At 49.7% G+C, this 15,162-nt stretch overlaps 1 protein-coding gene across 2 annotated transcripts in view; it reads right to left on the bottom strand.

Annotated features, from left to right (window-relative positions):
- DYNC2I1 (dynein 2 intermediate chain 1) overlaps positions 1–13,626 on the bottom strand; it is a 167,824-nt gene extending 154,198 nt beyond the window's left edge. The window contains exon 1 of one of the 2 annotated variants that reach the window (XM_063921921.1): positions 13,504–13,626. In XM_063921921.1, coding sequence (XP_063777991.1) covers positions 13,504–13,506 — 3 coding nt within the window. In that variant the 5' untranslated portion in view covers positions 13,507–13,626. Of the gene's footprint in view, positions 1–13,417 lie in introns of both variants that reach the window. The other variant, XM_063921920.1, reaches the window with a different exon arrangement.
- Between the last annotated feature and the right edge of the window lie 1,536 nt (positions 13,627–15,162).

Below are 15,162 nucleotides of genomic sequence, written 5' to 3'. Positions count from 1 at the left end.
TAGGAATGACCTCTTCCGGAATGCCTTTTTCCCTTAGGATCCGGCGTTCCACCGCCATGCCGTCAAACGCAGCCGCGGTAAGTCTTGGAAACAGACATGGTACTTGCTGAAGCAAGTCCCTTCTTAGCGGCAGAGGCCATGAGTCCTCTGTGAGCATTTCTTGAAGTTCTGGGTACCAAGTCCTTCTTGGCCAATCCGGAGCCACGAGTATAGTTCTTACTCCTCTACGTCTTATAATTCTCAGTACCTTGGGTATGAGAAGCAGAGGAGGGAACACATACACCGACTGGTACACCCACGGTGTTACCAGAACGTCCACAGCTATTGCCTGAGGGTCTCTTGACCTGGCGCAATACCTGTCCAGTTTTTTGTTCAGGCGGGACGCCATCATGTCCACCTTTGGTCTTTCCCAACGGTTCACAATCATGTGGAAGACTTCCCGATGAAGTCCCCACTCTCCCGGGTGGAGGTCGTGCCTGCTGAGGAAGTTTGCTTCCCAGTTGTCCACTCCCGGAATGAACACTGCTGACAGTGCTATCACATGATTTTCCGCCCAGCGAAGAATCCTTGCAGTTTCTGCCATTGCCCTCCTGCTTCTTGTGCCGCCCTGTCTGTTTACGTGGGCGACTGCCGTGATGTTGTCCCACTGGATCAATACCGGCTGACCTTGAAGCAGAGGTCTTGCTAAGCTTAGAGCATTGTAAATTGTCCTTAGCTCCAGTATATTTATGTGGAGAGAAGTCTTCAGACTTGATCACACTCCCTGGAAATTTTTTCCCTGTGTGACTGCTCCCCAGCCTCTCAGGCTGGCATCCGTGGTTACCAGGACCCAGTCCTGAATGCCGAATCTGCGGCCCTTTAGTAGATGAGCACTCTGCAGCCACCGCAGAAGAAACACCCTTGTCCTTGGAGACAGGGTTATCCGCTGATGCATCTGAAGATGCGATCCGGACCATTTTTCCAGCAGATCCCACTGAAAAGTTCTTGCGTGAAATCTGCCGAATGGAATCGCTTCGTAAGAAGCCACCATTTTTCCCAGGACCCTTGTGCAATGATGCACTGACACTTTTCCTGGTTTTAGGAGGTTCCTGACTAGCTCGGATAACTCCCTGGCTTTCTTCTCCGGGAGAAACACCCTTTTCTGGACTGTGTCCAGAATCATCCCTAGGAACAGCAGACGTGTCGTCGGAAACAGCTGCGATTTTGGAATATTTAGAATCCACCCGTGCTGTCGTAGAACTACTTGAGATAGTGCTACTCCGACCTCCAACTGTTCTCTGGACCTTGCCCTTATCAGGCGATCGTCCATTTTCTTTGAAGAAGAATCATCATTTCGGCCATTACCTTGGTAAAGACCCGGGGTGCCGTGGACAATCCAAACGGCAGCGTCTGAAACTGATAGTGACAGTTCTGTACCACGAACCTGTGGTACCCTTGGTGAGAAGGGCAAATTGGGACATGGAGGTAAGCATCCCTGATGTCCAGGGACACCATATAGTCCCCTTCTTCCTGGTTCGCTATCACTGCTCTGAGTGACTCCATCTTGATTTGAACCTTTGTATGTAAGTGTTCAAATATTTCAGATTTAGAATAGGTCTCACCGAGCCGTCTGGCTTCAGTACCACAATATAGTGTGGAATAATACCCCTTTCCTTGTTGTAGGAGGGGTACTTTGATTATCACCTGCTGGGAATACAGCTTGTGAAATGTTTCCAATACTGCCTCCCTGTCGGAGGGAGACGTTGGTAAAGCAAACTTGAGGAACCTGCGAGGGGGAGACGTCTCGAATTTCCAATCTGTACCCCTGGGATACTACTTGTAGGATCCAGGGGTTCACTTGCGAGTGAGCCCACTGCGTGCTGAAACTCTTGAGACGACCCCCCACCGCACCTGTTTGTACGGCCCCAGCGTCATGCTGAGGACTTGGCAGAAGCGGTGGAGGGCTTCTGTTCCTGGGAATGGGCTGCCTGCTGCAGTCTTCTTCCCTTTCCTCTATCCCTGGGCAGATATGACTGGCCTTTTGCCCGCTTGCCCTTATGGGGACGAAAGGACTGAGGCTGAAAAGACGATGTCTTTTTCTGCTGAGATGTGACTTGGGGTAAAAAAGGTGGATTTTCCAGCTGTTGCCGTGGCCACCAGGTCCGATGGACCGACCCCAAATAACTCCTCCCCTTTATACGGCAATACTTCCATGTGCCGTTTGGAATCTGCATCACCTGACCACTGTCGTGTCCATAAACATCTTCTGGCAGATATGGACATCGCACTTACTCTTGATGCCAGAGTGCAAATATCCCTCTGTGCATCTCGCATATATAGAAATGCATCCTTTAAATGCTCTATAGTCAATAAAATACTGTCCCTGTCAAGGGTATCAATATTTTCAGTCAGGGAATCCAACCAAGCCACCCCAGCGCTGCCCATCCAGGCTGAGGCGATCGCTGGTCGCAGTATAACACCAGTATGTGTGTATATACTTTTTAGGATATTTTCCAGCCTCCTATCAGTTGGCTCCTTGAGGGCGGGCGTATCTGGAGACGGTAACGCCACTTGTTTTGATAAGCGTGTGAGCGCCTTATCCACCCTAAGGGGTGTTTCCCAACGCGCCCTAACTTCTGGCGGGAAAGGGTATACCGCCAATAATTTTCTATCGGGGGAAACCCACGCATCATCACACACTTCATTTAATTTATCTGATTCAGGAAAAACCACAGGTAGTTTTTTCACACCCCACATAATACCCTTTTTTGTGGTACTTGTAGTATCAGAAATATGTAACACCTCCTTCATTGCCCTTAACATGTAACGTGTGGCCCTAAAGGAAAATACGTTTGTTTCTTCACCGTCGACACTGGAGTCAGTGTCCCTGTCTGTGTCTGTGTCGACCGACTGAGGTAAATGGGCGTTTTAAAGCCCCTGACGGTGTTTGAGACGCCTGGACAGGTACTATTTGTTTGCCGGCCGTCTCATGTCGTCAACCGACCTTGCAGCGTGTTGACATTATCACGTAATTCCCTAAATACGGCATCCATTCCGGTGTCGACTCCCTAGAGAGTGACATCACCATTACAGGCAATTGCTCCGCCTCCTCACCAACATCGTCCTCATACATGTCGACACACACGTACCGACACCCAGCACACACACAGGGAATGCTCTGATAGAGGACAGGACCCCACTAGCCCTTTGGGGAGACAGAGGGAGAGTTTGCCAGCACACACCAAAACGCTATAATTATACAGGGACAACCTTTATATAAGTGTTTTCCCCTTATAGCATCTTAATATATAATCATATCGCCAAATAAGTGCCCCCCCTCTCTGTTTTAACCCTGTTTCTGTAGTGCAGTGCAGGGGAGAGCCTGGGAGCCTTCCCACCAGCAGTTCTGTGAGGGAAAATGGCGCTGTGTGCTGAGGAAAATAGGCCCCGCCCCCTTTTCGGCGGGCTTCTTCTCCCGTTTTTCTGACAACCTGGCAGGGGTTAAATACATCCATATAGCCCCAGAGGCTATATGTGATGTATTTTTAGCCAGTATAGGTACTTTCACTGCTGCCCAGGGCGCCCCCCCCAGCGCCCTGCACCCTCAGTGACCGTTGGTGTGAAGTGTGCTGAGAGCAATGGCGCACAGCTGCAGTGCTGTGCGCTACCTCATGAAGACTGAGAAGTCTTCAGCCGCCGATTTCTGGACCTCTTCTCTCTTCAGCATCTGCAAGGGGGTCGGCGGCGCGGCTCCGGTGACCCATCCAGGCTGTACCTGTGATCGTCCCTCTGGAACTAGTGTCCAGTAGCCTAAGAAGCCAATCCATCCTGCACGCAGGTGAGTTCACTTCTTCTCCCCTAAGTCCCTCGTTGCAGTGAGCCTGTTGCCAGCAGGACTCACTGAAAATAAAAAACCTAATAAAACTTTTACTCTAAGCAGCTCTTTAGGAGAGCCACCTAGATTGCACCCTTCTCGGCCGGGCACAAAAACCTAACTGAGGCTTGGAGGAGGGTCATAGGGGAGGAGCCAGTGCACACCACCTGATCCTAAAGCTTTTACTTTTGTGCCCTGTCTCCTGCGGAGCCGCTATTCCCCATGGTCCTGACGGAGTCCCCAGCATCCACTTAGGACGTCAGAGAAATGGGGACACTTGCCTGCCGTACTGTGTAAAATGGGGACATGTCCCTGGCGTACTGTGTAAAATGGGGGCACGTGCCTGCCGCAATGTGTAAAATGGGGACATTTGCCTGTTGTACTGTGTAAAATGGGGACACTTTCCTGCCGCAATGTGTAAAATGGGGGCACGTGCCTGCCGCAATGTGTAAAATGGGGACACTTGCCTGCCGTGCTGTGTAAAATGGGGAAACGTGCCTGCTGTAATGTGTAAAATAAGGACTTTTTTTTTTTCTCTCTTACGTCCTAGAGGATGCTGGGGACTCCAAAAGGACCATGGGGTATAGACGGGATCCGCAGGAGCTTGGGCACACTGAAGAGACTTTAACTGGGTGTGAACTGGCTCCTCCCTCTATGCCCCTCCTCCAGACCTCAGTTAGACTTTGTGCCCAGGACTGACTGGACACTCACTAGGGGAGCTCTCCTGAGTTTCTCTAGAAAAGACTTATGTTAGGTTTTTTATTTTCAGGGAGACCTGCTGGCTACAGGCTCCCTGCAGCGAGGGACTGAGGGGAGAGAAGTCAGACCTACTTCTACTTAGTTTAAGGGCTCTGCTTCTTAGGCTACTGGACACCATTAGCTCCAGAGGGTTCGATCACTTGGTGCGCCTAGCTGCTTGTTCCCGCAGCCGCGCCGTCACCCCCCTCACAGAAGCCAAAAGAAAGAAGCCGGGTGAGTATGCAGAAGGCAGAAGACTTCAGTAACGAGGTACAGCGCAGCGGTAGCGCTGCGCTCCATGCTCCCACACACTTCACCAACGTCACTCACAGGGTACAGGGTGCTGGGGAGGGGCGCCCTGGGCAGCAGTTACTGAGGTCTGGGATACCGGCAGAAGGCTTTTCGGTGCCTCGGCAGCGTTTTTCAAACCCCCGCTGGCATTTTCAGTTTTCAAATTTAGCGGGCTGAAGCGCGCCGGGAAGGGGCGGAGCTTAGCCGCGCGGCTCACCAGCACCATTTTCCCTCATACACGTGGCTGCATGAGACGCTGGCCCGGGACCTCCAAAAGCTCCACTACAAGTAACGGGGAGCTAATCGGGAGGGGGGGGGGGGGCACAGTTTTATGGTGCATATTTATTGTTTTTGAAGCAGTGCTTTTTATATATATTATTTGGTGTGATATATGGGCGCTGGGGTGTGAGCTGGCATACTCCCTCCGTGTTCCCCTATCCAGGCTTCCTTGTGGGCCTGTCCCCTAGCTGAGGCATTGTGTGTGTGTGTGTCGATACTCAGTGTCGGCATGTCTGAGACTGAATGTTATTCCCCGGAGGAGGTTGCTGGGGGAGCAGATGCGGGTCTGGAATTGGCTCTGTCGGCGCAGCCGACACCTGATTTACTCACATTGTTAAGTACACTTAAAACAAATGTGGCTTCTTTATCAAAGAGGTTAGATAGATCAGAGTCGCAGACACAGGTGTGGAGGAAATCCATGGAGGATGCTTTGTCTCAGGTGCAGACCCCATCGGGGTCGCAAAAGCGGCCGTTTACCCAAGTGGTAGATACTGATACCGACACGGATTCTGATTCCGAGGTCGATTTCACTGAGGCTGCTTTACATCCACGATTAGTTAAGAGTATTCAGTACACGATTGTGGCTATAAAAGATGTTTTACGCATTTCTGATGAACCTGCGGTGCAGGAAACAAGGATTTGTTTGTTCAAAGGGAAAAAACCTGAGGTGAAGTTTCCCCCCTCTCATGAAATGAATACTCTTTGTGAAAAGGCTTGGGAGTCGCCGGACAAGAGGTGGCATATTCCCAAGAGAATTTGCATGGCGTATCCTTTCCCCTCTGATGACAGGGAAAAATGGGAGGCGTCTCCGAATGTTGACAAAGCTCTATCTCGTTTGTCTAAGAAGGTGACGCTTCTGTCTCCAGACACGGCAGCTCTCAAGGATCCGACGGATCGCAAGCTGGAGACGTCTGTGAAGTCCATTTTCGCTAATATGGGTGCATTGCTCAGACCTGCGGTGGCGTCGGTATGGGTGAGTAGTGCTATTGCTAAATCGGCTGAGAATTTAGCTGCTGATATGAATACCCTTGATAAAGATAATGTTCATTTGACTCTTGGTTATATCAAGGACGCTGCAGATTACCTGAAGGATGCGGCGAGGGATGTTGGTCTCTTGGGATCAAGAGCCAATGCCATGGCGATCTCGACCAGGAGGGCGCTGTGGATCCATCAATGGAATGCTGATGCCGACTCCAAGAGAGCTATGGAAGCTCTACCCTTCAAAGGTAATGTCTTGTTTGGGGACGGCTTGGCTGACCTGGTCTCTACCGCGACTGCAGGTAAGTCGTCTTTTCTTCCCTATGTTCCCAGACAACAGAAAAAGGCGCCACATCAGCAGATGCAGTCCTTTCATCCAAATAAATACAGGCGTGGAAAAGGTTCGTCCTTCCTCGCTTCAAAAGGTAGAGGAAGGGGAAGGAAGTCGCCTGCAGTGTCAGGCGCCCAGGACCAAAAGTCCTCCCCTGCCTCTACCAAGTCCACCGCATGACGCTGGGGCTTCCCTGGGGGATACGGACCGGTGGGGGGGGGGCGTCTGCGGATCTTCAGTCAGGTCTGGATTCAATCAGGCCTGGATCCTTGGGTCCTAGAGATTGTATCTCAGGGATACAAGCTGGAGTTTCAGGAGGTCCCCCCTCACCAGGTTTTCATTTCGGCCTTACCAGTGTCTCTTCCGGACAGGGAGGTGGTGCTGGCAGCAATACAAAAGTTGTGTCAACAGAGGGTCATTGTTCCCGTTCCCCCGTCCCAACAGGGGGAGGGGTTCTACTCGAGCCTCTTTGTTGTACCGAAACCGGACGGTTCGGTCAGACCGATTCTGAACCTAAAATCCCTCAATCCATACTTGAAAGTTTTCAAGTTCAAGATGGAATCACTTCGAGCTGTGATTTCCAGCCTAGAAGGGGGGGATTTTATGGCGTCAGTCGACATAAAGGATGCCTACTTACACGTCCCGATATATCCTCTGCATCAAGCCTTCCTCAGGTTTGCGATACAGGATTCTCATTACCAATTTCAGATGTTGCCGTTTGGGCTTTCCACGGCCCCGAGGATTTTCACCAAGGTCATGGCAGAAATGATGGTTCTCCTTCGCAAGCAAGGGGTTACCATTATCCCGTACTTGGACGATCTCCTGATAAAGGCGAGGTCCAAGAAACAGTTGCTGAGAAGTGTAAGTTTGTCACTGTCGGTTCTGCGACAGCACGGTTGGGTGCTAAATTTGCCAAAATCTCAGTTGATTTCGACCACTCGGCTGCCTTTTCTGGGCATGATTCTGGACACGGAGTTACGGAGAGTGTTTCTTCTGGAAGAAAAAGCTCTGGAACTCCAGACGATGGTCAGGGAACTCTGAGACCGACAAGTGTGTCGATTCATCACTGTACTCGGGTTCTGGGGAAAATGGTTGTGGCGTACGAAGCCATTCCGTTTGGCAGGTTTCATGCCCGGGTGTTTCAGTGGGACCTGCTGAGCAAATGGTCCGGGTCTCACCTGCACATGCACCGGAAGATAAGTCTATCTCCCAGGGCCAGGATTTCTCTCCTGTGGTGGCTACAAAGTTCTCACCTCCTAGGAGGGCGCCGGTTCGGTATCCAGGACTGGGTACTACTGACAACAGATGCAAGTCTCCGAGGCTGGGGCGCAGTCACCCAAGGAAGAAATTTCCAGGGGAAATGGTCGCTCCAGGAAGCTTGTCTCCACATAAATGTGCTCGAGTTAAGAGCCATTTACAACGGCCTGCTACAAGCAAGAAGTCTACTTCAGGGTCGTCCTGTCCTCGTACAGTCGGACAACATCACAGCGGTGGCGCATATAAACCGTCAAGGCGGAACAAGGAGCAGGGCGGCTATGGCGGAGGCCACGAGAATCCTTCGCTGGGCAGAACAACACGTGCGCGCCCTGTCAGCAGTCTTCCCTCCGGGAGTGGACAACTGGGAAGCAGATTTCCTCAGCAGACACGATCTCCATCCGGGAGAGTGGGCTCTTCACCAAGAGGTATTTGCAGAGGTGACGAAGCGTTGGGGAATTCCGCTGATCGACATGATGGCGTCTCGCCTCAACAAGAAGCTTCCGAGGTATTGTTCCAGGTCAAGGGACCCCCAAGCCAGTGCAGTGGACGCCCTGGTGACTCCGTGGGTGTTCCAGTCGGTGTATGTGTTCCCTCCACTTCCTCTCATTCCAAAGGTACTGGGAATCATTCCACGAGCAAGGGTTCAGGCGATTCTCGTCGTTCCAGATTGGCCAAGAAGGGCCTGGTATCTGGATCTTCAGGAATTACTTGTGGAAGATCCTTGGCCGCTTCCTCTAAGGGAGGACCTGTTATTGCAGTGACTATGTGTGTTTCCAGGCTTACCGCGGCTGCGTTTGACGGCATGGAAGTTGAGCGCCAAATCTTAGCTCGAAAAGGTATTCCCGGGGAGGTCATTCCCACTCTCCTTAAGGCTAGGAAGAAGGTTACGGCGAAACATTTTCACCGTATTTGGAGAAAGTATGTTTTGTGGTGTGAGACTAACACGGCTCCTGCGGAAGAATTCCACTTAGGTCGGTTTCTCTATTTTTTGCAGGCAGGCGTCGATGCAGGCCTGAAATTAGGCTCCATCAAAGTGCAGATATCGGCTTTATCTATTTTCTTTCAAAAAGAATTGGCTGTCCTCCCAGAGGTTCAGACTTTTGTGAAAGGAGTGATGCATATCCATCCTCCAATTGTGCCCCCTGTGGCACCATGGGATCATGAGGTGGTCTTGCAGTTTCTTATGTCTTCCTGGTTTGAACCTTTGCGTAATGTTGAGTTAAAGTTTCTCACTTGGAAGGTAGTCATGCTGTTGGCTCTGGCGTCTGCCAGGCGAGTGTCGGAGTTGGCGGCCTTATCTCATAAGAGTCCGTACTTGATTTTCCATTCGGATAGAGCGGAATTAAGCACTCGTCAACAGTTTCTGCCGAAGGTGGTTTCTTCGTTCCACATTAACCAACCTATTGTAGTACCCGTGGCTACGGATGCTGTGGCAGTCCCAAAGTCTCTGGATGTTGTGAGAGCTTTAAAAATCTACGTCGCCAGAACGGCTGTTGCCAGGAAGACAGAGGCGCTGTTTGTCCTGTATGCTTCCAACAAGATTGGTCATCCTGCTTCGAAACAGACTATTGCATGCTGGATTTGTAGTACGATTCAGCAAGCTCATTCTTCGGCTGGCCTACCGGTGCCGAAGTCAGTAAAGGCCCACTCCACCAGGAAGGTGGGGTCATCTTGGGCGGCTGCCCGAGGGGTCTCGGCACTTCAGCTTTGCCGAGCAGCTACCTGGTCAGGTTCAAACACTTTTGCTAAGTTTTACAAGTTTGACACCCTAGCTGAGGAGGACCTCATGTTTGCTCAATCGGTGCTGCAGAGTCATCCGCACGCTCCCGCCCGGTCTGGAGCTTTGGTATAGACCCCATGGTCCTTTTGGAGTCCCCAGCATCCTCTAGGACGTAAGATACAATAGGATTTTGGTACCTACCGGTAAATCCTTTTCTCCTAGTCCGTAGAGGATGCTGGGCACCCATCCCAGTGCGGACTTTTACTTGCAGTGTATTCTTGCGGGTTAAATTAGTTTATACATGGGTTGTGTATTTATTGGTTTCAGCTTGTTGCTGTTGTTAATTCATACTGTTATCTGGTTTACTGTTACTCCGGTTGTACGGTATGTTTGTGGTGTGGGCTGGTATGTTGTAGCCCTTACATTAAACAAAAATTCTTTCCTCGAAATGTACGTCTCTCCTGGGCACAGTTCCTATAACTGAGGTCTGGAGGAGGGGCATAGAGGGAGGAGCCAGTTCACACCCAGTTAAAGTCTTTTCAGTGTGCCCAAGCTCCTGCGGACCCCATCTATACCCCATGGTCCTTTTGGAGTCCCCAGCATCCTCTACGGACTAGGAGAAAAGGATTTACCGGTAAGTACCAAAATCCTATTTTTAATCCTGTGGTGGCCGTGATGATGAGATCAGATGAGGCCACGCCCATCTTAACAAAGCCACACCCATTTAACGAGGCCACGCCCCCTTTGCCGTAAGTTCGCGCGACTTCGGCGTTGCATGCTTTTCCTCTTTATATCTAGGGGGGGCGCATTTTTTTTTATGTGAATGGGGGGGGTCGCATTTTTAAATCTCGCACTGGGAGCCAAATTGGCTAGAAACGGCACCGTATGCACACTCATGTCCAATAACCTGTTTTACTAGCTGCCGGTGTAAAAGGGGTAAAACAAACACACATGATGTAACTCAAATGGTCTACAAGAGACACTAACGTCAATGTATCTGTGCCATTATTGAGAACAGGTCAGTTATCACCTCTACAGAAAACTTAGCAGTGTTCCTATTATTAATAATAACAGCAGGGACAGCAGTGTATTCCCAAACACACACATACTGTATATATGTTTGATCAGATCAACAAGTTATTTGTAAGGAAATACAAAGCGTAACATTATATAATATTTTTTTTTCCTGCAAGATTTACTTTATATTATTTAGTACATCTGTTACACACTAACAGATCTATGATTGTTTATGTATTTACCATCAAAACAAATACCCGATTATAATTGACTCACAAAACAGATTAATATTTTAATTGAAGTCAAAGGCAAACAAAGGGGTGGGGAGGGTCCGGTTGCCCAGAAACCCCATTCCACTTGTCAAGTGGCTCAAATTATGACAATAGCAATGTCGGAGCCGCTGCCACAACATGAGGTGTAAGGAACAGAGCAGAGCTGCTGCACATGCTCAATCGTAGCAGCTTCTTCTACCAAGTTTGCTGTGTGTGTGATTCTGAGCCTTCGGTCATTGCACTGGACCAGAGAGTAGCTTCCAGGACGAAGAGACAGGAGCCTTACCACGAGATGGGAGAATGGGGAAGCGGTAAACAAACCGCCATGCGGGATCCCAGTGATCACAATACAGATGCCGGAATCCTGACAAGCAGTCAAATGCCGGCGGCGGAATAATGGCTATTCTCCCTCTCTGGGTGTCCACGACACCCATAGAGGGGTAATATAAGCTGTGGCGAGTGCAGCGACCCACCGTGCCCCCAGCATGGAGAGCGCAGCAAGCCCGCAAGGGGCTTTCTAGAGCTTGGCCCGCTGAAGGCATACCGGTGGACGGGATGCCGTTGTCAGGATACTGACGACCGGCATCCTGGCCGCCAGTATATCATACTGAATCCGGAGAATGTGTGCTAAGAAAGTGCAGTACTGGTTCTATTATATTTGTGTATTTATATATTATGGTATGTTTTACCTTTTCCTGACCACTTATTTATATTATCTAAATAGGTTTGATACAGCCTATACTATAGACCATCTATAGTGCTAATTATTAATACTGTATTCCATATAGTATCCAGTGTATAAAAAGACCAATGTGAACATTAATGTCCAGGGTTGTTACTAGGTTCTTCTACCGTTCCCCCCAGACTACTGCACTGGCGCTAATTTTCCACAGAGTGGAGATTGTGGACTGCATTTGGAAACCCCCCTCTAGAAATCCTGTGTTTGCCACTGGAAGTGTACCCATCCATATTTGAGGGACATCAATTTGTACTTGGGGCTCCTCAGATTGTATGTAGGCAACAAGTACACTTTTAAATAAAAATTAGCCAATGTGCCTGGCTTCAACCGGACAAAGGTTTGCTGGGTGGAACATTTTAACCTGTTCACACCCTTAGGAGTCGTATTACAAAAAATCCCTGCTTAGTGGGTGGCTGCAAATAACTGTCACAGTTTCCAGACCACCCAACAGGTCACATGTTCCAGAGCACAATGGAGATGCATTGTAAACGACACGCGGACGTTTTGCCACATAACTCCGAAATGAAGCAACCAATTACAATGCCAATATTTTTCTGAATCTACGGACCAAGACTTTTAATTTGCTATATGATGTGCCCTGCTCAGAGAACAGCATCATAGAAATATGTCAGTCATAAAAGTTGTTCTTCTGATTTTATATATATATTATATATACACATATATACAGATGTGTCCTCATACATCCTGCCTCAATATGCCAAGCAGCGGGAGAGAATAAAAAGACAATTATCTATTTTCAGGCGCTGCACTCCAAGGCAGCAAAAACACTATCGGTGAGCTCCCCACTCACACAACAAATATATAAATCAGTAAAAAATGGATCATACGTGCGATATGGATAGACCTAGCATATATGTAGTGTCCTTATGCAGGTGGTATATTTCCACTTCTTAGATACTTCCCATGATGTTGTCCAGTGTTGTATGCAAATGAATGGAAAAATAAACACAATATTGTAATATTGATGAGATGTTATGACACAATGGTGGTGCCAGCTGCGCCAACTTTTCAAGCGCGTGGAACATAATGCCCACACATCTCTGCACACTGCCCTGACACCTCTCCTCCCTACATACTGTATGCAGCCTCATTTCCTCACATTCTCCATCAAGCTCTGCTACTGTACACCACCTCACCTTCTCCCTAAATGCCTCATTCCACACTCACTCCTTTCCTATGGAATGCTCGCCCACATTCTGCAAACCTTTCTCCCAGCTTCCACCCCCTCCTCCTAAAACTGCCTCTTCTCTGACTGTTTCTCCTTTTTGTGTCCATCCATATACCCTTAAGATTGTATGTAAGCTTGTGTGAGCAGGGCCTTCTCCCCTCTGTCTTACCTATATAATTTAGCTATTTGCTTCCTGTAGTTATGTATGTATTTGAAAATGTTAACTTGTTTGTGCTAGTCTGTTCTATTGTAGACTATAGTCAGTTGTAATACCCCTACTCGGTGCTACAGAACCTTTGTGGCAATTTAGACATAATAATAATAATAATAATAATAATAATAATAATAATAATCCATCATCATTATCATCATAATAATGCTACAATGGTAACATGAGTTTTCATGCCTTTGCCATAAAAGTTCACAACAATTTTTTCACCAGATACAATGTTAGCTACATTTGCATTGATATCACAGGCAGAGCATACAGTGCTACTACTACATTGTCGTGACATAAGGTAAGATGATGATACTCAACACTCAGCAGCACCTCACTAAAGCAAAGAGCTGCCTCATACTAATGTCACTACAACAGCAGGAGAAAGACAGAGGTGTGACTGTGCACTGGGTTGACAAGGCTCTGTCAGGTCTCCCCCAGCTGTAGTGGAACTATACATCACATGATGCTGGGCTTTGTGGTTCCCCATGTGCCTAGGACGAGCAAAAATGTGCAGAAATATTATGATGCATCACCCTGTCTGGCTGCATGGCTCTGTACGCTACCACCGCCTTCAGTCCCAGCAGGAACGCAACTAGAACCTCCGCTGTTTCCCCGTTACCATGGATGGCACCGTGCTCTGTTTACTCTCTGGGTCGCCGCCATGACACCCGCTACATCGTCAGTGCGCAGCCGCAGGCGTACAGGCCGAGAGACACCAAGGCAACGGTGGCGTCACTCTGCCTGGCAACCGCGGTCGGGCAGGAGGAGGGAATGATAGGCAGTGACAGTGCACGTTCTACTTCCTCCACCTGGGCTGCCCTGCCCGTTCCCAGGCTTCCTTATACTAGTGCTGCTGGCATGCTGCTAACTGCTCAGAGACTGACAGTCGTGTTTGTCTAAATATGTACACAGTATATATTACAGTGTATTTGAAGAGACGATGACCTCACTCTAGCTGAAGGCAGCAAAGTACAGTATGCTGCCTGTGACTCTTCTGATGCCCGGGAAACATTTAAAATAACTTCCATGGACCCAGTGCAGTTGACTTGTTGCCTCTTAGTGCACCACAAGTAATGCCACATTAACCTACCTTGGAGCCAGAGGTGTATTTAGAATAGATGCAAGGTGTGCAGTGCATATGGCCCACACCATGCACCTATTTATACAGCTTTGAGACCACCAGCTATTAACACAGGTTATTGGCACATGAGCGAGCATAACCCGTGTTCATGTGCAGTCTGAAAGGCGCCAGGGAAAAAATACCCTGGCACTGAGCAGGGTTGAACTTGTGTTCAACCCAGCTCACTGTGGTGTTGTAAGAGACCTGGCGGGTGGGGCGAGACGCTGCCGGTGTGCGCGAGCGCGAGTACTCACCACGCCTGCCGCTGACTCTTACCTTCGGGTCAGTGACTGTCCCGGAGCCTTCGGGTCGGTGACGGTCCCGGATCCTCGCTCTCTGTCGGCTGCACTCCTGTCTGAAAGACAAATACAGCTGCGCTGAGCCTCTGGACAGGGGACGGGGGAAGGTAAATCGGGCCGACGCGCGCCGGACTAAAGGATGGTCATCGTTGGCACTTGCGGCCTCAGACTGGTTACACCCGTGTGCGAGGCACGGTGGGTGCAACCCGGACGGAAACGCCCAACGTAGCAGGGGGAGGAGAGGGGAAGGGGTCACGTACGACACAGCAACAGACTCAACACAGATTATCCTCACCGGGTATATGCCTGTCCCCTTGATAGCCGGAGGTCTTGGTCTCAGCACCTGGAACAAACTTCGAACAACAACAACCCCGAAGCGATACCCTACTTTCAACGAGAACCTACCGGTGGAAGGCCCGTGAGCAGTCACGAGCAATGCACATCGCAATATAAATGGTACACGACCGCGCGCAATGGAAGCGCATCTGCAAGACAATGTGGAACAGTGGGTGAAGAGGTGAATGATGTACAATAATAATAAACACAGTGGTGCGATAAGAAACAATGCGCTGAAACAATGGTGGGCCTGACGCCCTGTGCGGCTCAGGCCTAGGGCCTGCCTAACTGGGTGAACAACAAATGGGGCCTAGTGCCCTCTGCGGCTCAGGCCTTGGGCCTGCCTAACTGGGTGAACACAATAATGGGGCCTAGCGCCCTCTGCGGCTCAGGCCTTGGGCCTGCCTAACTGGGTGAACACGATGGGGGCCTAGCGCCCTCTGCGGCTCAGGCCTTGGACCTGCCTAACTGGGTAAGAACAACAATGGGGCCTCAGCCTAGCGCCGGCGTTGGTGGTGCAGTG

Source organism: Pseudophryne corroboree, chromosome 5 (assembly GCF_028390025.1).
Source record: "Pseudophryne corroboree isolate aPseCor3 chromosome 5, aPseCor3.hap2, whole genome shotgun sequence".
Classification (NCBI taxonomy): Eukaryota; Metazoa; Chordata; class Amphibia; order Anura; family Myobatrachidae; genus Pseudophryne; species Pseudophryne corroboree.
Note: the sequence above shows the minus strand (reverse complement) of the source record. Positions and strands in the feature narration are given on the sequence as shown.